This window comes from Maniola hyperantus, chromosome 15 (genome assembly GCF_902806685.2).
Source record: "Maniola hyperantus chromosome 15, iAphHyp1.2, whole genome shotgun sequence".
Taxonomy (NCBI): domain Eukaryota; kingdom Metazoa; phylum Arthropoda; class Insecta; order Lepidoptera; family Nymphalidae; genus Maniola; species Maniola hyperantus.
The window spans coordinates 13,726,996-13,753,415 of NC_048550.1; the positions used below are offsets into that span (position 1 = coordinate 13,726,996).

A 26,420-nucleotide genomic window follows, 5' to 3' on the forward strand; every position below is an offset into this window, starting at 1 on the left:
ACCTACTCGACAAGCTTTACGCTTAGTTGGAGAGGAAAGGGGAATATTAGTCATTTAACTTGGCTAATATTCTTTTAAAAAAACACTTTCACATTTGTAATAGGGGTAGTGATTCCAAAGCTCCACAAATTCCCAAGTGTGCCCTCTACCTTCCCTCAATGCGATTTTTTTTTTTAAATTCAATATTTTATTTGGGGATGAAAAATGCCAGCCTCATCGATCCCAAAACTACCCGCCCGTACCCATTCAACTTATTTTATAAAATACTCTATCTTCATTTAAAAAGCAACTATCTTAATTTACAATCAAAACTGGCCAAGTGCGAGTCAGGCTCGCGCTATGAGGGTTCCGTACTACAGTCGTATTTTTTCGACATTTTGCACGATAATTCAAAAACTATGATACATAAAAATAAATAAAAATCTGTTTTAGAATGCACAGATGAAGACCTTTCATATGATACCCCACTTTATATAGTTATCTTACTTAGAAAATTGAAAATACTAATTATTAGTTAATGACCACAATTTAATTTTTTTGGGTGATGTAACCACAAATTCACGGTTTTCAGATTTTCCCCCGAATGTCTGCTATAAGATCTACCTACCTGCCAAATTTCATGATTCTAGGTCAACGGGAAGTACCCTGTAGGTTTCTTGACAAACAGACAACAAAGTGATCCTATAAGGGTTCCGTTTTTCCTATTGAGGTACGGAACCCTAAAAGGCATCCTGCCTGCCTGCCTCTGAAGTAGGGGCAGCCAGACTACTTTGAAATATCCCTACATAACAGGATATATTTATCACTGTTTTGAACATTTTCGCAGCGGATACTAAGAACTGGCGGATTCCAGCGTCAGAAGTCCCTCAGGACAAGGGCACCAACTTCGGCAGCGGTGGTTTTGCGCCCTACGGACTCGCGGGGATTATAAAAGGCGCTGCCGTCTGCTTCTATGGGTTCATTGGTAATATGCCGTGATAGCACGACAGACAGGCAGACATCCTTTTTCCTTTTCATCTATGGAACCCTAAAAATTGTATGTTAAACTGGTTTAAAAATATCATGGTCAACCCATCGCCGGCTCACTACAGAGCACGGGTCTCCTCTCATGGTGAGAAGGCCATTATAGACTACCACGCTGGCCAAGTGCGGATTGGCAGACTTCACACACCTTTGAGAACATTATGGAGAACTCTCAGGCATGCCGGTTTCCTCACGATGTTTTCCTTCACCGTTAAAGCAAGTGATATTTAATGATTTTTTGTAATATTATAATTTTATTTTATATCAATGGTTAACAAATAAACTATTAATAAACTTAAATTTAAAAAAAAAACAACATTAAATTAAAACTAAAATAAATTAAATTAAATCTAAAACCTCGTCGAGACCACCGCAGCGAGGCATTGTACCCAAGATGCTGGCAGCAATACCCCTTTGGATGGCCAAACTAATATTTAATTACTTAAAACGCACATAAATCCGAAAAGTTAGAGGTGTGTGCCCAGGATCGAACCCCCGACCTCCGATTAGAAGGCGGACGTCCTAACCACTATCTATCACAGCTGTAGTGTTCATAAAACGTAAATTTATTATGCAATGGTATACCTAGCGTTAAGCTGGTAACCCAAGCAGCGGCCATTTGCCTCTTCCACCGCGCCTTGCAACGAAAACACACCTGTGAAACACCTCCGTAAAATAATTATTAAAATTACTAATTTAAAACAGTTTTGTGTTTATTCTGCAACAGTAGATATTAATATAGTACCTCTAGGACTTCTATTATCTATAGTGCCTATAGGACTTCTATTATGTTGACATTTTATTCATTACTAATATTTTGTTTTGATTGTACCTATGAAGTCTATGTATAACTTGTATTTTAATTCCTGCTTATTTTTATGTTTTTAATTTAAGGTAATAATGTGGCTAATTCCGTTGTACACAATCTCTAAACTAAACTAAAATGACACGTGCTATCCCTTTCATAATGTTGCTTGCGGAAAAGGATAACACTAGATTTAGACCTGTTAATTTAGTTTAGCTTAGAGATTGTGTACAAGAGAATCAGCCCCATTATTCAAACACCAGTTAAACTGTAAAACGGTAAAATGTATAAGGCTCATCAAACATTGTTTCAACCTATTGTACCTGCATTTTATTGAATAAATAATTCATTCATTCATTCATTCATTCATTCATTCATACCTGTCCCCAGGGTTCGACTGCGTAGCGACAGCAGGCGAGGAAGCCAAGAGGCCTCAGAAAAGTATTCCCTTCGCCGTGGTGGCGTCCTTACTTGTCGTGTTTCTCGCGTACTGCGGGGTGTCGTCCGTACTCACTCTCATGATACCTTATTATATGCAGGTAAGTTTCTCTCTGTACTTTGTATATCCCATTACTGAAGGTCGTGATCCCTTTCCAATAATAATCTAAATATATAAAAGGAATAGATGACTGACTGATCTATCAACGCACAGCTCAAACTATTGGACGGATCAGGCTGAAATTTGGTATTCAGATAGCTATTATGACGTAGGCATCCGCTAAGAAAGGGTTTTTGAAAATTCAACCCCTAAGGGGGTGAAATAAGGGTTTGAAATTTGTGTAGTCCACGCGGACGAAGTCGTGAAATGTCAGTTTACGCAATTTTGTCCTTCTGCAGGTCGATTTCGTAAAATCTGCATCATTCATTATTACTATCTCAATAATTGTTCTGATTGGCTGAATTTGTCCGATTCTTGTTGCAACAATGCATTGTAGCCAATAGTGAGCGAGCGTCAACCAATCAGAGGTGAATGCGATCGTGACATTGTAGCTGGCATTCTAACGCAATTGAACAGCTTTTATTACTGAGTGATCCCTTTCCAATAATAAACACTGTTATAAATACTATCTGTCCCGGCTTACTCACGTGTGTAGTCGACGTTAGCCCGACTAGTTTCGAACCCATCCGGGTCCTTTTTCAAGGGAGTCCGTCCGCGCACGCGCCGCGGTTTTGACTGAGTAAGCCGGGACAGATAGTATTTATAATGGAAACCAGCTTATGCTCGCGACTTCGTCCGCGTGGACTACAAAATTCAAACCCCTATTTCACCCCCTTAGGAGTTGAATTTTCAAAAATCCTTTCTTAGCGGATGCCTACGTCATAATAGCTATCTGCATGCCAAATTTCAGCCCGATCCGTCCAGTAGTTTCAGCTGTGCGTTGATAGATCAGTCAGTCAGTCAGTCAGTCAGTCAGTCAGTCAGTCAGTCACCTTTTCCTTTTATATATATAGATAAACACTGCTTTGTTCTATACGTCAAATGTTAATTCACGTAATTTTTGCCCTTCTGTTGGTAGGATGAAAAAGCGCCCTTCCCGTACGTGTACGACCAGTTGGGCTGGCCGTGGGCCAAGTACGCCGTCAGCGTGGGGGCCATCTGCGCCCTGTGCTCGAGGTAGGCCCCTAACGCACACACTCGTGTACTATACTATCTTCCGCGCAGTTGGCTAATGTCTGTCTGTCTGTCAAGAAACCTACAGAGTACTTCCCGTTTACGTAGAATCATGAAATTTGGCAGGTAAGTAGATCTTATAGCAGACATTCGGGGAAAAATCTGAAAACCGTGAATTTGTGGTTACATCACACAAAAAAAAAGTTAAATTGTGGTCATGAACTAATAATTAGCATTTTCAATTTTCGAAGTAAGATAACTATATCAAGTGTGCATCTGCACCTGTGCATTCTAAAAGAAATAAATTTGAAAAAAATGTCTATGGACATTGGCCGCCGTGGCCGAATTCGGTCGGGAGGATATTATGCTTTCTCCTTGTATGAATAAGATAAGATAAAATTTATTTGGCACAAAAATGAATACATTATACGCATAACAAGACATTATTGACATAGATCAGTTATAATTTTTATACATATGTTGTGAATCACCACAATACAATACTAGATATTTTTACTAGTTAATTGACTTTTATATTTTCATATTATTATATTAATGTAAAGCTTGTTTAAATTATCAAACGTATTGTTATAAATTTATAATTAATATCTATTTAAGTAATCTGTAAAAAATTGTAATCCTATTTGGCCTTATTATGTAAAATTATAATGTATATATCGCTGTTGATTGCAAAAAACGAATAAAATAAAAGAAAAATAATTATTACAAAAACATTACTGTACACCTGTTTTCCGAACTAGTAAAATAAAAACTGTGTCTCGTAAGACACGGCCTCCAGCTCGGTGAAGACTAAACAAACTAAAGAAGATTTGTTGTGTGTGTATGGGGGGGGTTTGTAATTGTTTTTTTTTTAATTTAGACAAAAAAAGCATAATTCACACCACACTTCCAGACCAAAGCACTAGACAAAAAGCCGCGACTGTTGTTGGCAGTTTGCAGCCCAAATAGGCCGTAGTCTGTGCGTAGTCCGTAGTATGTGTGTGGGGTTACACTAAAATGAGTAAGTTTGACTGGTCTGTCCCCCCCAGTTTGCTGGGCGCGGTGTTTCCCCTGCCGCGCATCATCTACGCGATGTCGTCGGACGGCCTGCTGTTCCAGTTCATGGGCAAAGTGAGCGAGAAGTACCAGACGCCACTCGTGGGCACCATGGTCGCCGGGTTCTTCACAGGTAGATATTCTTCATCATCAACCGATAGACGTCCACAGCTGGATATAGGCTCTTGTAGGGACTTCCACACGCCACGGTCTTGCGCCGCCTGAATCCAGCGGCTCCCTGCGACTCGTCTGATGTCGTCCGTCCACCTAGTGGGGGGTCTTCCAATTGCCTCTTCCGGTGCGAGGTCGCCATTCCAGCACCTTGAGACCCCAACGTCTATCGGTTTTACGAACTAAGTGCCCTACCCATTGCCACTTTAGGTAGATATTAGGGCCAATTCTCTTGTACACAATCTCTAAACTAAACTAAAATGACACGTCTAAATCTATTGCTATCCCTGTCATAATGTTGCTTGCGGAAAAGGATGGCACTAGGTTTAGACCTGTTAATTTAGTTTAGTCTAGAGATTGTGTGCAAGAGAATCGGCCCCATTGTGGCTAATTCCATTGTACACAATCTCTAAACTAAACTAAAACGACACGTCTAAATCTATTGCTATCCCTTTCATAATGTTGCTTGCGGAAAAGGATAGCACTAGATTTAGACCTGTTAATTTAGTTTAGTTTAGAGATTGTGTACAAGAGAATCGGCCCCATTGTGGCTAATTCCATTGTACACAATCTCTAAACTAAACTAAAACGACACGTCTAAATCTATTGCTATCCCATTCATAATGTTGCTTGCGGAAAAGGATAGCACTAGATTTAGACCTGTTAATTTAGTTTTGTTTAGAGATTGTGTACAAGAGAATCGGCCCCATTGTGGCTAATTCCATTGTACACAATCTCTAAAGTAAACTAAAACGACACGTCTAAATCTATTGCTATCCCATTCATAATGTTGCTTGCGGAAAAGGATAGCACTAGATTTAGACCTGTTAATTTAGTTTAGTTTAGAGATTGTGTACAAGAGAATCGGCCCCATTATGTAATGAATTCTATAATTTACTCGATTTTTTTTTTGGAGAACGCCAATGAAAATTTTGATAAGTGATACAATAATAGAAAACCGATGTGCGAGTCGGGCTCGCACTCGACAGGTTCCGTACCATCATTATACTTTTTAATTTACATGGCAACCATTTTGAATTTGTTATTTTTATTATAGTAATAGAAATACACAGTCTGGAAAATTTCAACTTTCTATCTATTACGGTTCACAAAGTCAAGTAAAAATTAGTTTTATTATAAGGCTTTATGTTTCAGGTACTCTGGCAATGCTATTCGAGCTGAAGCAGCTCATCCACATGATGTCTATCGGAACTCTTCTGGCATACTCTATGGTCGCCTCCTGCGTGTTACTCCTCAGGTATTACGTCTTTTTCTTTGTTAGCCCTTAAGAGCTTTTGAGACGCAGCATCTTGACCAGTCAGACTTGAGCAGTCAAGCATTTTGACCGTTTACAAAGTTTGCTTGATGCTTGAGTCAAGCCTTTACGTGCTTGTCGCGTGATTGATGCGATTTTGTATTTTTGCTTGACGCGACGTTCGGACAGTGTTTGGTGTATGAGATAAGTGCTTTGCTTGATCAAGCCGCTTGACGGGCGCATCAAGTCCGCATCAAACAGCTTGATCAAACAAAACTTTAGGTGCTTGACGTTAAACTGCTTGACCGTGTCGGAAGCTCTTTATTTATTCTTTAGATTTTCATCTGTTAAGTATTATGTACGGGAGCGATGTGCAGCCTCGACCGTATCAAAGGGAGATCTCCCACCCAGCGGTTGGCTGTGCTCGGTAACGCCAGCTGAGCCGACGGTTGTGTCTTGAAACTTAAGAACTCCGTTAGTGCGAGTACTGTCGGCGGTACATTTGTTCGGGACTACGTCATGAAATGTTATCGATTGAATAGCGCCATCTAGTTGCATCTGTGGCAAGCGCCACATATCCATTGTTAGACATAGGCCTCCTCACGTGCACACCAATCTTCCCGGTGTCAGGCGAGCGTCCTCCTAGTTTCCCCGTTAGCTTGGTGTATTTTTGGTTTTAGTCGGCGCTTTTCTGTGACAGCAAATTTTGCTGATGCGACTCAGTAAAGTGGTAACTATTGTACCATACTATAGGGTTAGCGTATGGTACTGGAAGACTTTTTGTTGTAGGTACGAGCGCAGTCAGTCTGTGCATCATCGCGCTGCGGAGTCGCTGAAGCTGTCGTTGCGGGGCGTAGTGCGACAGCTGCTCAACTTGGACGGCCACACTGCGCCCAACAGGCTCAGCTCCTCCATGGTGGCCGTACTGGTCACTTTATACGGTGAGCTAGATCTGTACTGAGTTATGTCCTGTGGGATAATTCTCTAACTCTGTGTCTAACGCTGAACGATAGCCACCGAGCTCATTTTTTAATCCGTTGAAGGTTTTCTACGAAAAAATATTTTACTACCACCCAGTGAAGCAGCAATGTAGAACCAACCAACCTCGGTGGCTATCATTATGTGTTAGACACTGAGTTAGCGAATCACCTAGCTGTACCCCCCGGACCTTTTAAACTAGTGGATGTGTCTCCCAATTTCATTTTTCTCTTTTTCTCTAAATAAAATGGAAGATTTCAAATGTAGTATAGAAGCAGGCGTTGTTTCCTGCATGTTTAGCAGTGGGAGGGCGGGAGTTGCACCATACAGATTTGATCTGTTTCAGCGGATTAGCAAATTAATTAAGCTTTTGGTTCATTGAAAATTTTAATTATAATTCAGTAAAATTATACTAGGAGTGCATAAACCAAGGAGATCAGTACCCTTATTATAAATGCGAAAGTGTGTTTGTTTATTGGTTTGTCCTTCAATCAGGACGCAACGGTGCAACGGATTGACGTGATTTTTTGCTCGGAAAATCATAGAGATCCCACGGGTTTTTAAAAAAACCTAATTCCACGCGGACGAAGTCGTGGGCATCAGCTAGTTTTTAATAATTGAATCCTTGTTCTATCCAGGAGTGTGGTGCCTGGTGATGATGAACAGCATCAACCAGCACGGCGACGCCATATTGGCGGGCGAGGCTGGCCCCGTCACCACGCTGGCCACCGGCACGGTTCTAGTGGTGGCCACGCTCTACACTATTTCCAGGCAACCCGTGTCCGAGAAGAAGCTTGCTTTCTCCGTAAGTATTGCCGTTTTTAGGGTTCCGTATGTCAAGAGAAAAAAAAACCCTTATAGGATAACTTGGTTGTCTGTCTGTCTGCCGTGTCTGTCAAGACCCATCACGGTAATCAAAACAGTCACGATAATCAAAATCAGTATAATATTCATCATCATCATCAACCCATCGCCGGGCCATTACTGACCACATGTCTCCTCTCAGGATGAGAAGGGCTTGGGCCGTAGTCGGCCACGCCAGATGCGGATTGGCAAATTAAATTTATAATATTAAGTATGTATAATATGGTACGTAGGTGCCGCTAGTGCCGTGGCTGCCGGGAGTCAGCATCCTCATCAACGTGTACCTGATGCTGAACCTGGACTACCTCACCTGGCTGCGCTTCGCTGTCTGGATCGCTGCCGGTACGTACCTTCATTTTTTTACCTTTGTTTACTAATGTTATGAGGTAAAAAAATTACATTTGCCAGTGTCTAGAATTAACGACAGATCAAACTCCTTCATTGCTCGCGCTTCTTGCAATTTAAATTCAATTTATAAAGAATCCAGCATAGCAAGTTTAACAAAGTTTGCTAGCATAAAGTAATTGTATCTAGTTTAGTCCAGTAAATAAAGCCGTTTTTTGGTCAACCTCACACTAAATTTCCGATCCAATTTTATTTTATTTTTATGTTAAGGGTCACTTACTGACCATAAAATCACAAAATGCTGACAGATCCAGGTGGAGCTTCGATCGCAATCTTGAAGGAAAGTTTTTGACCGATATCTCGAAAACTATCCACTTTAGGGCAAAAGTTATGCAGACCATCATTGTAGAGAATAAAATTTCGCATCTTTTGTTTCTTGTAAACTTTTTTGTAAAACTTACCGTTTACGATTTATGGCCGATTTAATAAACCGGTTTTTCCAATATTTTAAAAGTTATCGGCTGAAATAGAAAAACCGGTACATTCAATCGGCCATAAATCTTCTTTACAAAAAGTAAAGAAAAATTAGAAAGCTTCTGAATGTTTTTGTGAATCCGTTTCTGAATTGTTACACTTTGTTACTGAGGCATCGAGTTATACTTGTCCAATATATCGAAAATATAAGGAAACAAATAGTCCTTCATATTTTCTCCCCAAACGTAATCAATATGGTTCATCAATTCCCTTTTAACTATCGTGTAGTTGACGACATTAGGTAGTTGTCCCTTCAAGGTGTCCACATCGACTAGCACGGAGATCTTGTCATTCCTGCCAGCTAGCAAGACTATCGGCATCGTCACTCTATTCAAATCATAGTCCGGAGGAAGTTTCGTGTTGTATTGTACTAAATTTCCCTCAGCACCGTAGTCGAATTTCGAAAATCTTCCTCGTAGTGCTAGTTGGGCGAGATGATAAGAATTCTTCCTGGTCGTCGCTGAAGGAAAATATTGTAATAAGTCATAAAAAAAAGATGGCGACAACTCCTCGATATCATATCCTGATGAAGGAAACAGAAATCCCATCGCACATAAAGCATAACCAAGTATTGGGTTGCTGCATATTCCTTTTAATGTTTTACCGGACGGCGAGTTCCCGAAAAGTTCGTCCATGCCAACTTTTTCCAAATATCCATTTATTTCAGGGGCAAATTCCGCCAGCAACGAAAGGGGCGGTTGTATATTATTCAGAAAGCATACAGGCGCGAGTGCAGTCATAACATTGATTTTCTCGTTGTATTCTCGTCTAGTCGATCCGAGCACATAAAAAATCATGTTACCCTGAGAATATCCGAATGCGTTTAGCTTTTGAAATCCCGTTTGGGCTAAAATCGCGTCGATTATAGCTGGAAGGTCATAAAAGCCGTGTTCTTGAAAACTGAAGTCCCAAAAGGAGGCATCTTTGTCTGGGTTTAGTTTGACGTGCTTTCTCGAGTATTTGTTGCCTCTGACATTCCCGAACCATACATCGTAGTCTTGACGCGCTAGGGTTACGCCAAGAGAAGTGTACCCCCTTACGAGCCAAGTATCGCTAGATTCTAGGAATCCATGCATCAGAAGAATTGGCAACCCTCGTTTGCCTGGTATCCGAAACAGGCCAAGTATGTATCCGTCTTCGGTTGTGACCTCATACTCTTCGGATTGGTATCCATATTTCTCTGCTAGCCCCAAAAAATTTAAGGGTTCACTTGCACTGAACACTTCAAACTCTTTTCCTTTAATTATTTCGTACGCATATAAATATTCATTTGTTACTGCAACGAGCACTAAAATACCAAGTGTTTGCATTATGATTGCACTGAATTGTCGAACTAAAATAGTCCGGATGGCCTAATTACTTTTAAATGAGACCATCAATAGAAATAGGTCATTTACTTGACTTGACTTACATTCCACAACTTTTTTAATTGTGAATTAATGTTGAACAACGCAATAGTGGTTTGGAGTTATCCATAATTCGTGATCACGAATGTGTCGTTCGACCACGTCATTCAGGTTATAAAATCATACATAGTTGAGTTTTTCTTGCTGTCTTTACTTTTTCTAAAGACTTTGGCTGCTTAATTGGGGATGTTTAAAATCCCACGCGAACCCTTTGTTTTTTTCTGATCACTCGTATTATAATACAAATACGAGTACTAATAGTAATCAGAGCTATGTTCTTGTATTTTTATTACCTCCTAATCTGCCCCCCAATTGTGTAAGAACAACCTATTCATCGTTATCGTAATCGTCAACAAATTCTGCCCTTTGATTGGCTGAGATGAAATGTAAACAGCGAATCAACCAATCGAAGGGCAGAATTTTTTGACGATTACGATTACGATGAATACGTTTTTCTTACACAATCGGGGGCCTGGAAAGTCAAAGTCAAATCATTTAAGTATTCAAATTGGGTACTACTGCACACTTTTTGATTGTCAATTGCTGAATTTGCAATACAATGATGTAGTGGTGATAATTGATTACGTAGACTTCAAACTAAAGCTAGGAGGGTTCCAAACGCGCCCTTGTCTGGGAAGACTGAAGAGCCCACAACAAACTCAGCCCGGGTATAAAAGATTATTTATTTATTACGAGATTTATTTATTACACCGTTATGCAGAGCTAGAACCTTTTTTCTGGTTGTGTCTCACTCTACAAGTGCTATCATAATAATACTAGCTGAATAGCTGATATCCGCGACTTCGTACGCGTGGAATTAGGTTTTTTTAAATCCCGTGGGAACTCTTTGATTTTTCGGGATAAAAAGTAGTCTATGTCACTCTCCAGGTCTTTATTTATACCCATGCAAAAAATCACGTGAATCCGTTGCACCCTTGCGACGTGATTGAAGGACAAACCAACAAACCAATAAACCAATAAACCGACAAGCCAACAAACAAACAAACTTTCGCATTTATAATAAGGGTACTGATTATGTTTACATCTATTATGTACAATGTTTCTTGCAAATAAATTATTTCAAATTTCTTCTTTGCGTACCTGTTCTTCTATGCTATTTGTGTGGAAATGTCGCATAACGTCGCCCTTCTGAACCAAATACCGGATTTACCTAAACGTCATGCCACATTAACTTGAAAAGTTTCACTTGTGCCGATAAGTTCATGTTCAGATGAAAGTTGGGTTCACAAATCATAAATACTTGCCCTAATTAATCAACAAAGTGATTATTTTCGTGCAATATCTGAAAAATATAGGGGAACAAATAAACTGGCATGTTTCGACCCACTATAAAGTCCACGTGATTTAAGGTAGAACGAGGATTCTCAAGGTAGAACACCACACTCGGTAACCGCCTCCTCAGTATGGCCACATCAGGTATCGAAGACAAACGGTCATTTCTAGCGGCCAGCAAAGCTATAGGCATAGTAATTTTGTCCCACTGATACTCTGGAGGGTCCGGAGAGTTATACGTTCTTCTGTTAACTTTACTGCCGTAATTGTATCGTGCGAACATCTTTCTATATCCAATCTGTAAGAAGTGCAAGATGCTTTGAACGGAAGTTCCGGCGGGGTAGTGTACAGTGAGTGTTGGCGCGAACTCGGGCTCCAATTCCTCACGATCGAAACCCAGTACTGGAAACAGGATTTGCTCTATGCACACAGCATACGCAATATCTGGTGTAGAACAAAACTTATGGACCAAGAGCCCAGTAGTGCTGTTATCGCCGAAGATTTCATACACTCCAAGTTTCTTCACCAGTGACTCGATTAAGGGAGACAGTTGTATTACGATGGATAGAGGGGGAGGAGTGTTGTGCAGATAAGCTATTGGAGCGAGTGCTATCAGCACATTGATCTTCGAGTTGTACTCTTTCCTTTCTGAACCGAGGACGTAAAACATCGTATTTCCTTGAGAGTGCCCGATCGCTGATAATTTCTTCGCGCCGCTCTCGTTCAAAATCGTATCAATAACAGCTGGGAGGTCGTAGTACCCCATTTCGTGGAAGCTGAACTGCCAAAAGGCAGGGTCGGTATCAGGGTTCAGGATCTTGTGGCGTCGGGAATATCTGTTGCCTCTGCTGTTGGCTAGCCAGACGTCGTAGCCGTTGTTTGCAAGTGTGATTGCGAGTGAGGTATTCCCTCTTAGCATCCACATGTCAGAGGAATCCAAAATACCGTGCATTAGCAATACTGGAATTCTGCTTCGTCCCGGTAGTCTGAACACAGCGAGGATGTATCCATCTTCTGTGATTATATTGTATTGCGTTGGAGGGTGACCATATTTCGTGGCCAGTTCTATGGAGCTCAATGCACTTGGTAATTTTTCCGTCGTTATATAACTAATTTGTTTAATTATAATAATAACTAATAAATAGAGCGACGGGGATGACGTGTACATTACGGGAGTGTTAAGTAAATTCTGAGACTCAAAATAGATTTAAAAAAAACATGACCTTACTTACTGGACATTAATTATACCTATTAGATACATTATTCTAGTCATAATTATGTAAATAAATGTTTTTATTCCGTTTTTTTTCTTAAATCTATTTTAATTCCTCATCTTATGCTTTGAGAGCTCGTAGTAAATAACTGAGTGTTTATTAAAAGTTGAATATTATTGGTGTGATGTTTCTTTCTTCTCCATCCCTGTACCCTGAGTGAGTGTGAGCGAGCCACCCGATGTAATGCAAGCCGCCAATGGTGAGCAGGCTCACTGGCGCCGATTTTCTTGTCTTTCTCTAAACTAAATTTAGAGTATCTGCATTTTTTTCATTTTAACATTGCTAAAAAGGGACTTGCTAAATTTTAGTGCACGCTACTCTACTAGCTGATGCCCGCGACTTCGTACACGTGGATTTAGGGTTTTAAAATCCCGTGGGAACTCTTAGATTTTCCGGGATAAAAAGTATCATATGTCACTCTCCAGGTCTTTAGGTATACCCATGCAAAAAATCACGTCGATCCGTTACTCCGTTAGATTATCGTTGCCCTTCCACAAGCATATTCTTAGGGTAATGATTATTTTCACGCAACACGCGATATATATACGGATACAAATAAACCTGCATGTTCCGTCCCCACATATAATTCACATGATTCATCTGCCTCCGAGGGTTCTCGAGATAATATACCACATTTGGCAACTGCTTCTTCAGTATGGCGACATCGGCTATTGAAGATAATCCATCATTCCTTCCGGCCAACAGAGCTATCGGCATTGCGACTTGGTCCAACTTATACTCAGGAGGATCAGAAGTGTTATAAATTTTCATATTAACCAAACGTCCATGATCGTATGGTGCGAACGTCTTTCTATATCCAACTTGCAGGAAATGCAAGACGCTCAAAGTGGAACCGCCTGCAGGGAAATGTGCAGCGGGTATCGGGAAAAATTCCGGCTCCAATTCTTCAGGATCCAAACCCATTAGAGGAAACAACAGTTTATTCGCACAGGTTATATAACCAGTATACGGGATCATACAAATGGTGTGAAGAAAGCGACCGCGCGTGCTGTTATCTCCTACTGATTCATCCATCCTACGTATCTTCAGCAATGGGAACAGTTTTATGAAAGTCAATAATGGTGGTGGAGCGTTGTGTAGATAAGCTACCGGCGCAAGTGCTATCAGCACATTGATCTTTGAGTTGTACTCATTCCTTTCCGAACCGAGGACGTAAAACATCGTGTTACCTTGAGAATGTCCGATAGCGGTTAAATTCTTAGCGTTAGTCTCGTTCAGAATCGTGTCAATAATAGCTGGGAGGTCGTAGTACCCCATCTCGTGGAAGCTAAACTGCCAGAACGCGAGGTCGGTATCAGGGCTGAGGTACTTGTGACGTCGGGAATATCTGTTAATCATAATAATGATAAAAATAAATATCTTTATTCAGACAAAAGAATAAAACCTATATGTATAAAAGAAAAAGCTGTCTGATTGACCGATCTATCAACGCACAGCTCAAACTACTGGACGGATCGAGCTGAAATGTGTCATGCAGATAGCTATTATGACGTAGACATCCGCTAAGAAAGGATTTTTGAAAATTCAACTCCTAAACGGGGTTTGAAATTTGTGTAGTCCACGCGGACGAAGTCGCGAAAATAAGCTAATACAACATATTTATATTATATTCAATGTTATATTTATATATCTACTATATATAGATATACTATGGCCGCGACTTCGTCCGCGTGGAATTAGATTTTTTTAAAATCCCGTGGGAACTCTTTGATTTTCCGTGGTAAAAAGTAGCCTAGTATGTCACTCTCCAGTTCTTAAATTTCTTCTTCTTCTCAATCGTTCACTCTTGACAGAGTGGTCGTGGCTATGAATTCTTCACTGCTGCTCGTGCGATCTCCCTCCAGCGACTTCTGTTGTTGGCATTATGTGCACACACGGAGACAGGCGTGTGCAACAAGCAGAGCGGTATAAGTCCGTCCACCTAGTTGGGGGGTCTTAACATAAACCCATGCAAAAATCACGGCGATCCGTTGCGACGTGCGATTGAAGGACAAACCAACAAAAAAACACACTTTCGCATTTGTAATATGGGTAGTGATTACCTGTTACCTCTGCTATTGGCTAGCCACACGTCATTGTTATCCTCGGCCAGCGTGATTGCTAGAGACCTGGGTCCTCTAAGCATCCAAGTATCGGAAGAATCCTGCAGACCATGCACAAGTAGTATTGGAATGCTACTTCCTCCCGGGAGTCGGTAAAGAGTCAGGATATATCCATCTTCAGTGACAACGTCATACTGTTTTGGCGGGTGTCCATATTTGGTGGCGAGTTCTACCGTGTCCATCGTAGCGTCTTCTGGTAAATCCGCAGATACGCAGCCAATTTTTTGGATTATAATAAATTCCAACGCACTTATAAAGAACACTGTTGTGTACATCATTGGAATTTAGAATTACAAGTGAACGATATATTTTGTGGCACGCGGTATTTTAAATGTTTGTATTTACTTGCGTATACGTATTTTTTCATCCTTTAGATACTCTCGCTATCTTTATGGTGTTTTTTAGGGGTCCATACCTCAAAAAGAAAAACGGAATCCTTATAGGATCACTTTTTTGTCTGTCTGACGGTCTGTCAAGAAACCTACAGGGTACTTCCCGTTGACCTAGAATCATGAAATTTGGCAGGTAGGTAGGTCTTATGGCAGACATTCGGGGAAAAATCTGAAAACTGTAAATTTGTGGTTACATCATACAAAAAAATTAAATTGTGGTCATTAACTAATAATTAGTATTTTAAATTTTCGAAGTAAGATAACTATATCAAGTGGGGTATCGTATGAAAGGGCTTTCTTTACCTGTACATTGTAAAACAGGATTTTATATTTTTTAGTAGTTTTTCATTTATCGTGCAAAATGTCGAAAAATACGACTATAGTACGGAACCATCGGTGCGCCAATTTGACTCGCACTTGGTCCGTGGCCGGTTTTTTTATAATTAGAAAATAATGGAACCGAAAATGACAAGGTTAGTAGAAGTTGTAAAACGGTAATTGATACAAGATATTTTAGTATGCAAACAAGATTTAATTATACATGAACTTGATATAAGAATCAGACAGAAATAAAACGTAGGAATGGAAATACATTAATTATTATTTTATTCATAACAAATTACATAAACGTGCTACGCGCTCGGTGTCATATCTGTCCTTCGATCATCAACCTTACGCGCCATCTCCACGGGCCGTGGAAATCGTAACGCGTCCGACCAACCATCGTCAGTCGAGATCTATATATATAAAAGGAAAAGGTGACTGACTGACTGACTGACTGATCTATCAACGCACAGTTCAAACTACTGGACGGATCGGGCTGAAATTCGGCATGCAGATCGCTATTATGACGTAGGCATCCGCTAAGAAAGGATTTTTGAAAATTCTACTCCTAAGGGGGTGAAATAGGGGTTTGAAATTTTGTAGTCCACGCGGACGAAGTCGCGAGCATAAGCTAGTCTTAATATATAAAAGGAAAAGGTGACTGACTGACTGATCTATCAACGCACAGCTCAAACTACTAGACGGATCGGGCTGAAATTTGGCATGCAATACTCTTCCACGATATGTGTTTCCTACCAATTACATCCCGGGTATCTTTAAAACAAGAGTGAATAGGCATCTTCTAGGTAAACGCGTCCCATCTTAGGCCGCATCATCACTTTCCATCAGGTGTGATTGTGGTCAAGCGTTTGCCTATAATGAATTAAAAAAATGCAGATAGTTATTATGACGTAGGCATCCGCTAAGAAAGGATTTTTGAAAATTCAACCCCCTAAGGGGGTGAAATAGGGGTTTAAAATTTGTGTAGTCCACGCGGACGAAGTCGCGAGCATAAGCTAGTCGGTCTATTATGATTTGTATCGAATTTGGTGACACGGCGAGACTATCAGCGCGATTCTCTCGTCCGTGAAAATGGCGCCTTACAGACTACACATTTTTGCGTTCCTTATTTCTAGCATATTATTTATAAACAGTACGGGGGCAATTTTTATTTCCTTGTTGGTTAGACACGTGAGGCATTTAAGGGTGCACAGCCACTAGATAGAAAAAGAGGAGCTAGAAAAAAAATTGACTAATAGATTTTCACAAAATTCATGTCACTGCTCCACTCGGCTTTGGTGGACATGGCTTTAGCGGAGTGAAAAATTTCAGTGTACCTTAAGCAGAGGTAGGGGAGCGAGAAAACAAGATCGCGCAAAGCGGTGGCGGGGTGTCAAGTTTGGCGGAGGAGGTTTCGTATCATATCAAGTTATCAACTGACCGCCGTCTCCATCACTTCCCTATAATGGACAGGCACCCTACCAGTTATATCAGCCTCTACAAAGGGTTGTAGCGGTTCAGCACGGTGTTTATGTACGGATACAAGTATTTAGACACAGTCCTGCCCCACATGTAGTCGATGTGATTGCAAGACAAGCGAGGATTCAGGAGGTAGTACACAACATTCGGCAGTTTCCCCCTCAATATCTCCACATCAGCTAGAGAAGAGTACCCATCGTTCGCAGCAGCAAACAGAGCTATCGGCATTGTAACTCGATCCAACCGATACACTGGAGGCTCCGAAGAGTTGTAAATCTTTTGATTAGTTTCGCTTCCGTGATCGTATTGCGCGAACGTCTTCCTGTACCCCACTTGGAAGAAGTGCAAGGGAGTCATACTGGAAATTCCCGCTGGGAAATGCGAGGCCACTGTTCGGAAAAAATCTGGCTCCAACTCTGAGTTATCATAACCTGATAAAGCAAATATGGCGCCATCGCCGCATAGTGTATAACCAAGTGTTGGTGTAGAACATAGCGCATGTGCAGTGCGGCCCATTGTTGTATTGTCACCAAGAAAGTCATTTATACCTAGTTGGTTGAAGAGTCCGCTGATTATCGGATACGAGTCTATCAAGATAGATACGGGGGCACGAGCGTTGTGTAGAAAGGCTATCGGCGAGAGTGCTATCATCACATTGATCTTGGAGTTGTACTCCGGCCTTTCCGAGCCGAGTACGTAGAAAATCGTGTTACCCAGGGAGTGTCCGATGGCGGTTAACCTCTCTGCGCCTGTCTCCTTCAAAACTAGGTCAATGATAGCTGGGAGGTCGTAGTACCCCATCTCGTGAAAGGTAAAGTTCCAAAACGCGGGGTCGGTATCAGGGTTGAGTTTCTGGTGTCGTCGGCCATACCTGTTGCCTCTAGTGTTGGCTAACCAGACGTCGTGGCCTCGGTTTGCGAGCGTGATTGCGAGTGAGTTATACCCTCTGAGCATCCACGTGTCTGAGGAATCTATTAAACCGTGCGTTATTAATATCGGAATGCTACCTTTACCCCGAAGCCGGTATAATGTAAGTATGTATCCATCTTCGGTGAACACATCGTACTGCGTCGGCGGGTGTCCATATTTCGTGGCGAGTCCAATAGAGTCCAATGTGGCATCTTCGGGCAAACCTTCACTGGATATACAACCAATTTGATGTATGACGATGAATGTCACGGTTAAGCAGAGCGAAGTTGTCCACATGGTTACAAAATTTCGTTACATATGTTTTTTTCGGCTGGTGATAGCTGTTAATATAATATATTTAATAAGCTCTAGCACGAGGCATGTGTGAGGTTGGCTCACCCGCACTGGGTTCCGTATTGTCTTTTTATTGCTCTTCAAAATCTTTTTCAATTTTGTGTTTTGGAGCTTTAAATAGTGATATTTTATTTTAATTTTATTGATATGCAAACACATAACACACATAAAATAAAAAATACAATTCACGGAGAGGAAAAAACCGGAAAAGTGCGAGTCAGGCTCGCGCAACGAGGGTTCCGTAATTCAGTCGTATTTTTCGACATTTTGCATGATAACTCAAAAACTATGATACATAAAAATAAATAAAAATCAGTTTTAGAATGCACAGATGAAGACCTTTCATATGATACCCCACTTGATATAGTTATCTTACTTAGAAAATTGAAAATACTAATTATTAGTTTATGACCACAATTTTTTTTTTTTTTGTGTAATGTAACCACAAATTCACGGTTTTCAGATTTTTCCCCTAATGACTATAAGACCCACCTTCCTGCCAAATTTCATGATTCTAGGTCAACGGGAAGTACCCTGTAGGTTTCTTGACAGACAGACGGACAGACAGACAGACAACAAAGTGATCCTATAAGGGTTCCGTTTTTACTTTTGAGGTACGGAACCCTAAAAACTAAGTATATCTGTGAGAGAAGTGAAAAGTTCATTGGTAAAATCTCTACTTTAGATGATACTATTACTACCTATTAAGCTACGACATATGATTTTCAATAGACACACATGTTGTGTGATCTAAGTGAACCCCAAAAAAATGTTTTTCATTACATGTCGCATAATCTACATAATATTACTTATGCCTAACATCTTGTCCAAATAAAATGTTGACGGTACACGCAAAACAAACACAGCAGGTGTTAGGTTAACATGAAAAATGAAAATGAATTTATTTATTTATTTCACGTAGTACGTAACCTCACACCAACCACATCACCGGTTCAGAAAATCAGTAGTTACTTTTTAGGGTTCGTACCTCAATAGGAAAAACGGAACCCTTATAGGATCACTTTGTTGTATGTCTGTCTGTCTGTCGGTCTGTCAAGAAACCTACAGGGTACTTCCCGTTAACCTAGAATCATGAAATTTGGCAGGTAGGTAGGTCTTATAGCAGACATTCGGGGAAAAATCTGAATACCGTAAATTTGTGGTTACATCACACAAAAAAAATTAAATTGTGGTCATGAACTAATAATTTGTATTTTCAATTTTCGAAGTAAGATAACAATATCAAGTGTTGTATCATATGAAAGGGCTTCACCTGTACATTCTAAAACACATTTTTATTTATTTTTATGTATCATTCTTTCAGTCTTTGAATTATCGTGCAAAATGTCGAAAAAATACGACAGTAGTACGGAACCCTCACTGCGCGAGCCTGACTTTGAATTATCGTGCAAAATGTCGAAAAAATACGACTGTAGTACGGAACCCTCACTGCGCGAGCCTGACTCGTATTTGGCCGGTTTTTAAAGTTAAATCGATGAAAATTGGTATTTAGAATAAAAAATACGTATTTAGATTTTTGAAAATTCTACTCCCAAGGGGGTTAAATAGGGGGTGAAAGTTCGTATTTACGTCCTTAATTTTTCAAGTTATTTCCATGAAAATTGGTATTTTCCTTTTCGGTTACAAAAGAAGAAATACTTGTTTCATAATTTTTTGGCAATTCTACCCTCACACCCATTTTATGAATCCCACCCGAGCGAAGCCGGGGCGGGTCTGCTAGTGTTACAATAATGTGTAAATATACAATACATAAACAATGTAACTTGCCTTGGGCTGTAGAATGCAAAGCCGCCAGTTTCGTTTCCATGCAACCATATAGTTCGTCATATTATATAGAAATTCGTCAATCTAAATATATAAAAGCGAAATACCAGTCACTCACTCAGTCACTGACTGACTGACTAATCACGAAATCTCAGAAACTATTAAGCCTACAAACTTGAAATTTTGAAGGTATGTTCTTTATAGGACGTAGGTGTCAGCTAAGAAACGGTTGTGATAAATTCCCTCCCTAAGGGTGTAAATGGGGGGGTCGAAGGTTGTATGAAAGTCCTATGTTTTTGAAGTTAGAGACATGAAAATCGGCATTTAGGTTATTAGCTTTAAATGACAAAAATCTGTATAAGTCCATTTGGAAAATTCCCCCTTAAGGGTGGTAAAATAGGGGGGAAAAGTTTTTATAGAAAAGTTTTAACTATTGTTATTTTTACTTGAAATTTGAAACTTAGGTTCTTTCTAGGGGGTAAGAATCGGATAAGAAAGGATCTAACTAAATTCTCCCCCTAAGGGGGTGAAATGGGGGTTTAAAAGTTATATGAAAAACCTGTTTTTGAAGTTAGAGATATGAAAATTGGCATACTGAGTGTGTAGGTAAGTGCGGCCTTTTGCAGCGGGAATATTTCAGATCTCATGAGAAACCAGAAATTTTACGAGGACGAGGTCGCGGGCAACTGCTAGTTGTATAATAACCGAGACTTGGCCATTAATGTTGTTTAATACAGTGTTCAAAATGCAATGGCAAGTCTAACAACTCTCGAAATCATGTCATAAAAGCATGGTGACCTCCATGACGCAGTGGTAAGCATCATCATCATCATCAACCGATAGACGTCCACTGCTGGACATAGGTCTCTTGCAGGGACTTCCACACGCCATGGTATTGCGCCGCCTGTTTCCAGCGGCTCCCTGCGACTCGTCTGATGTCGCCGTCCATCTAGTGGGGGGGTCTCCCAACACTGCGTCTACCGGTGCAAGGTCGCCATTCCAGCACCTTGGGACCCCAACGTCTATCGGTTTTACGAACTATGTGCCCTGCCCATTGCCACTTCAGCTTCGCAACCCGTTGAGCTATGTCGGTTACTCTAGTTCTCCTACGGATCTCTTTCTGATTTGATCACGTAGAGTAACTCCGCACATGGCTCTCTCCATCGCCCGCTGAGTGACTCTGAGCTTTCTTATGAGGCCCATAGTTAGTGACTATGTCTCGGATCCATATGTCATCACTGGCAACACGCACTTATGATTTCTAAATTTCTGGTCTGGTCTGGTGGGAGGCTTCGGTAGTGGCTAGTTACCACCCTACCGGCAAAGCCGTGCCGTGCCGCCAAGCGATTTAGCGTTCTGGTACGATGCCGTGTAGAAACCAAAGGGGTGTGGATTTAATAAAAAAACCTGCCATACCCATTCCAGCAGTGGCGTGCACAGTCTTTGAAGCCAGGGTAGGCATTAATTAGGTAGAAACCTGTTTACTGGCAGGTCATGTAATGAAAAATATGCATTGGCACCGATTCTAAGCACAACCTAATTTTAGAGTATTCGCACCCTCTTCTTACTATTGTAATATGAAAAGGACAGAAGCAGTTTGACTTTTCTAAATTTAATTTTTAGATGGTAAAACCCGTGATTTTAGCACGCACTCGCGTACCTACTGTTTAAATTTGTAGCGTGCACTAAAATTTAGAGTCTTTAACTGTGAAAGTCATGTTCCGTTTCTTTTTTAGCATTAGTAAAAAGAAAAAGATGCAGATACTCTAAATTTAGTTTAGAGAGAGACTAGAGAATCGGGGCCATTGAGATATTACAACTGGGGTAAGCAGTGCATTTATGCCTCTATGACCTGCACGCCACTGCATTCCAGGTTAGCCCGCTTTCATTTTAGACTGCATTATCACTTACCACTGACGCCGATATGACGCTGTAACTAGTTTATCACGATTTCTGGTACGTCGATTTTGTGTATCACTTATTTGCTTATTAAGATTATGGCGGGTGCATGGCAACACTAGACACACATGCATCAGCGTGCCTGTAGTTAAAACGTAGCAAGTTAGCAAAATAAATCTATATAGGTACCTACAGTTTTTTTAAATTAAAATATCACTTGCTTTAACGGTGAAGGAAAACATCGTGAGGAAACCTGCATGCCTGAGAGTTCTCCATAATGTTTTCAAAGGTGTGTGAAGTCTGCCAATCCGCACTTGGCCAGCGTGGTAGACTATGGCCAAAACCCTTCTCACTCTGAGAGGAGACCCGTGCTCTGTAGTGAGCCGGCGATGGGTTGATCATGATGATGATGATACCTACAGTACGCGGCCAAAAGTGATGAACATCGATCTTTAGAAGGAGAAGTCGAGATTTTGCATATAGGTTTTCTTTATAATGAGACTCTTACTAAGAAGTTGCAAGTTACAAATCACTTAACATCAGGTGACCCGCCTGCTCGTTTGCTCGCTATATCTATTAAAAAAAAAAAAGTTGCAACCCCACAGTTCGATCAGATTTTCTACAAGGGGTTGTAGCGGTTCAGCACGATGTTCATGTACGGATACAAGTAATTAGACACGGTTCTGCCCCATACGTAGTCGATGTGATTGCAGACCAAGCGAGGATTCAGGAGATAGTACACAACATTCGGCAGTTTCCTCCTCAATATCTCCACATCAGCTAGAGAAGAGAAACCATCGTTCGCAGCAGCAAACAGAGCTATCGGCATTGTAACTCGATCCAACCGATACACTGGAGGCTCCGAAGAGTTGTAAATCTTTTGATTAGTTTCGCTTCCGTGATCGTATTGCGCGAACGTCTTCCTGTACCCCACTTGCAATAAGTGCAAGGCATTCATACTGGATGTTCCTGCAGGGAAATGTGAGATCACTGTTCGGAAAAAATTCGGTTCCAGCTCTGTAATATCAAAACCAGCTAAAGGAAATACCACTCCATTAGCGCATACTGTATAACCGATAATTGGTATAGAACATAGCGTGTGTACTGTGATGCCGATTGTGGTGTTGTCACCAAGAAAGTCATATATTCCAAGTTGGTTGATGAGAGCGCTGATTATCGGATACGATGCTATTATGATAGAGAAGGGCGGACCAGTGTTGTGCATGAAAGCTATCGGCGCGAGTGCTATCATCACATTGATCTTGGAGTTGTACTCCGGCCTTTCTGAGCCGAGTACGTAGAAAATCGTGTTGCCCACTGAGTGCCCGATAGCAGTTAAATTCTTTGCGCTGGTCTCGTTCAGAATCAGGTCAATGATAGCTGGGAGGTCGTAGTACCCCATATCGTGGAAGGTAAATTTCCAGAATGCGGGGTCGGTATCAGGGTTGAGGTATTTGTGACGTCGGGAATATCTGTTGCCTCTGGCGTTGGCTAACCACACGTCGTGGCCTCGGTTCGCAAGCGTGATTGCGAGTGAGGTATTCCCTCTGAGCAACCATGTGTCTGAGGAATCCAGATAACCGTGTGCAAGTAATATCGGAATGCTACCTTTACCCCGAAGCCGGTACAATGTAAGTATGTATCCATCTTCGGTGAACACATCGTACTGCGTCGGCGGGTGTCCATATTTCGTGGCGAGTCCAATAGAGTCCAATGTGGCATCTTCTGGCAAATCTTCACTGGATATACAACCAATTTGATGTATGATGATGATTGTCACGGTTAACCAGAGCGATGGAGATGCCCACATGGCTCCACGACGATTTTGTTACATATGCTTTTTTCGGCTGGTGATAGCTGTTAATATAGGTATATTTAAGAAGCTCTAGAAATGCATACACATGCATGCCAGACATTGGCTCACCTGTAGCGGGTTCCGTATTCTCTTTTTTTTGTTTATTGGTAAAATATAGTACTTACCTATTTTATAGACTTGGAAAAAGCTTGATTTGTTTGGATCTTGATAATTCAGTGATATTAGATAAGGTGCTGGAAGAGCTTTCGTTTTTTTTCCTTATTGTTGAGTTCCAAATAGCTACTCAATTATATTACGATCTAGCCTAATGTATGACTAATAAGTAATTTTATTTTAACCTAAACTTATAAATTATCTTATATACTAAGAAATTGTCCACTGACGCATCTTAGTTTTTCTTGGTTTGAGATACACTTTGTTCACGTGTTCTTTCAGCACTTACACTATGTACACTATCACTATACACTAACTCAAAAGGTTTGGTCCTTTTTAGTCTTCTCACTGTTTCCGTTACGTCAAAAGCTGATTGCTTCAACGTTAACGTGGTGGCGAAGCCTATAGTCGTGGGCTTTGGCAAATTCGGTGATAGCTTTATGGACGTATTCAATTTGAAGGTCCCGATGAATATCGTCATTTCTGATGAACCAGGGTGCATTTACAATATTCCTGAGTACTTTCATTTTATGTGGACAGAGGATATCAGACGAGCCGCAGGGAGTCGCTGGACTTACGTAACGCAAGACCGTGGCGTGTGGAAGTCTTTACTTGAGACCTATGACCAGCAGTGGATATCTATCGGTCGACGATGATGATGATAATAATGAGGCAATTTTAAAGCATTTGACACACTGCTATTCCAGGATGCCTTCGGTATGAAACGTTATTAGGACTAGTCTGTCATCGTCAGTGGAAACTATATGTATAAATTTGTGTGAGTTTATGTAGTTCCTAGTTTCATCATCATCATTCTGCAGGTGACTCACCTGCTCCTTAGCTTGGTATTTTTTATTTAAAAAAAATAGTGCGTTAATATTGAGAAAAAACTTCGCCATATTTGCTCTATGTGTCAACCAACCGTCATGTTAAAAGTACGGTTTGCTCTTGGATTATTAAGTATTGGTACTTTTGGCATATAGAGCAAATATGGCGAGTCCTTTCTCAAAAACGTCATGATGGTGCCTTCGAGCAAATGGAACATATGATTTTCAATAGACAGACATTGTGTGATCTAAATCTTATAAAAAGTTTAGTTTTTCATTTCAAGCTGTGAACCCCAAAAAAAGTTCGGTTCATGATTTAAATCTTGTCCAAATAATTGGTACAGATGGCATATGCAAATAATTGGTACAGATGGCATATGCGAAACAAACAAACAACAAATGAGGCTGGTTAAGCTATGGATACATGGCAACCATCTGACAATACTGCAGAAACACAGGTACGTATAGGGTTCTTCTTCTTCTTCACTACGGGCTGGTTTCCGCACTTAAACGTTTCCGTCTGTTGTGCGTGCATTGCCCCTCCCCGCCGAAGTCTTCACTCCAGCCATCCAAACTCACTCCAGAAGCCGAGTAGACCGCCCAGGTTGCCGAGGGCTTCATGGAATGAGGTCGGGGAACCCAAATGGCGTTCGCGTTGTTCTGCTACGCCCGTGCACTCTAGGACCACGTGCGTCGGTGTTTCATCGACCTCCATGCAGGCCCTGCACAGAGGACTGTCGGTGACACCTATAACGAAAAAGTGTTTGTTTAGTGGGCTATGCCCTGTTATGAATCCCACCACCTTCCTAAGTTTACCTCTGTCCAGGCGGTGTAGTTGCCACTGGCCAGATTAATGAGAAAAGTGAAACCAAAGACTTTGCCACCGCCTGCTTTCAAAAACTTCCTACAAAAAAGTGGACCCCCGGTAATCCGGCAGTTTCTATATTATCTATCTATATATCTTATTTATTATTGAATATTTTTTTGACAATCTTCGCTAATGCATGATTGAACACAAGTTCTAACTTGTACGCACCACCACTATTGTTCTTGACACGTAGGGTATTTATTTGATTCTGATTGCTTAGTTTGAATTTGAAGTTTGAATACATAATGAAGTATGATTTGTACTTCAGAGTACATATAAAACATATAGAATCTTATCATTGGCTCTGTAATTTGTCGGATTACAAGGTACTCTTTTGTAAAAAAAATCCGGACAAATCCGACACTGCCTTGCAAAACGTTTGTCGGATTACCGGGGGTCCATTGTACACATATAACCCTATATCGAAATCGCTGTACCATGGCTCACGATGCGTTACGACGTCGTGCGGAGCACCGCACGCGCAACGGACTTGGGACCAGAGAGATAAGGCGGGAGGGGTGGTGCGGTGCAACGCCATACTTTTTGCCGCTGCGGCAACGCAGTGTAGGCACCCAATACTCAAATCCACAGCGGTGCGGCGCCGCAACGCACCGGAAACGCATCGTGTGTTCTCAGTCTTAGTTGTCGCGTGTATGTTTTAGTGATTAGCTTCAAATGCAAGTGGCAATATAAAATTCTTTACTTTATTTAAACGAGTAAAAGGATTACTGTTGCTATTTTTCTTTCTTTTGTTGGCGATACGTAATGCCTTTCGCAATAAATATGATAAGCACTCTACCTATAAGTGCCGCAAATTGCTATTGCGCTGGAACTATGTCTCATTAACATCGAAATGACGTCATTTGACGTATATT

At 41.0% G+C, this 26,420-nt stretch overlaps 5 protein-coding genes across 6 annotated transcripts in view; 1 reads left to right on the forward strand and 4 right to left on the reverse strand.

Moving 5' to 3' along the window:
* LOC117988759 (cationic amino acid transporter 2-like) overlaps positions 1-26,420 on the forward strand; it is a 46,411-nt gene that overhangs the window by 9,987 nt on the left and 10,004 nt on the right. For both annotated transcript variants that reach the window (XM_069503623.1, XM_034975939.2), the window contains exons 6-13: positions 827-964; positions 2,219-2,367; positions 3,346-3,443; positions 4,490-4,629; positions 5,823-5,925; positions 6,712-6,863; positions 7,539-7,705; positions 7,998-8,106. In XM_069503623.1, the coding sequence (XP_069359724.1) occupies positions 827-964; positions 2,219-2,367; positions 3,346-3,443; positions 4,490-4,629; positions 5,823-5,925; positions 6,712-6,863; positions 7,539-7,705; positions 7,998-8,106 (1,056 nt within the window). The remainder of the gene's footprint in view (positions 1-826; positions 965-2,218; positions 2,368-3,345; positions 3,444-4,489; positions 4,630-5,822; positions 5,926-6,711; positions 6,864-7,538; positions 7,706-7,997; positions 8,107-26,420) is intronic.
* On the reverse strand, positions 8,097-10,060 carry LOC138403363 (lipase 1-like). Its single transcript, XM_069503648.1, has one exon. It carries the CDS (start codon positions 9,951-9,953, stop codon positions 8,748-8,750), a length of 1,206 nt encoding a protein of 401 aa, XP_069359749.1. The 5' UTR covers positions 9,954-10,060; the 3' UTR covers positions 8,097-8,747.
* Positions 11,320-12,510, reverse strand: LOC138403327 (lipase 1-like). The gene has a single exon (XM_069503460.1). It carries the CDS (start codon positions 12,508-12,510, stop codon positions 11,320-11,322), a length of 1,191 nt encoding a protein of 396 aa, XP_069359561.1.
* LOC138403328 (uncharacterized) lies at positions 13,094-18,140 on the reverse strand. The gene is made up of 3 exons (XM_069503461.1): positions 16,957-18,140; positions 14,680-14,988; positions 13,094-13,964 (listed from the first exon to the last, which is right to left on the reverse strand). The coding sequence occupies exons 1-3, from the start codon at positions 18,138-18,140 to the stop codon at positions 13,094-13,096; spliced, it is 2,364 nt and encodes a 787-aa protein (XP_069359562.1).
* On the reverse strand, positions 22,501-23,720 carry LOC138403364 (lipase 1-like). The gene has a single exon (XM_069503653.1). It carries the CDS (start codon positions 23,689-23,691, stop codon positions 22,501-22,503), a length of 1,191 nt encoding a protein of 396 aa, XP_069359754.1. The 5' UTR covers positions 23,692-23,720.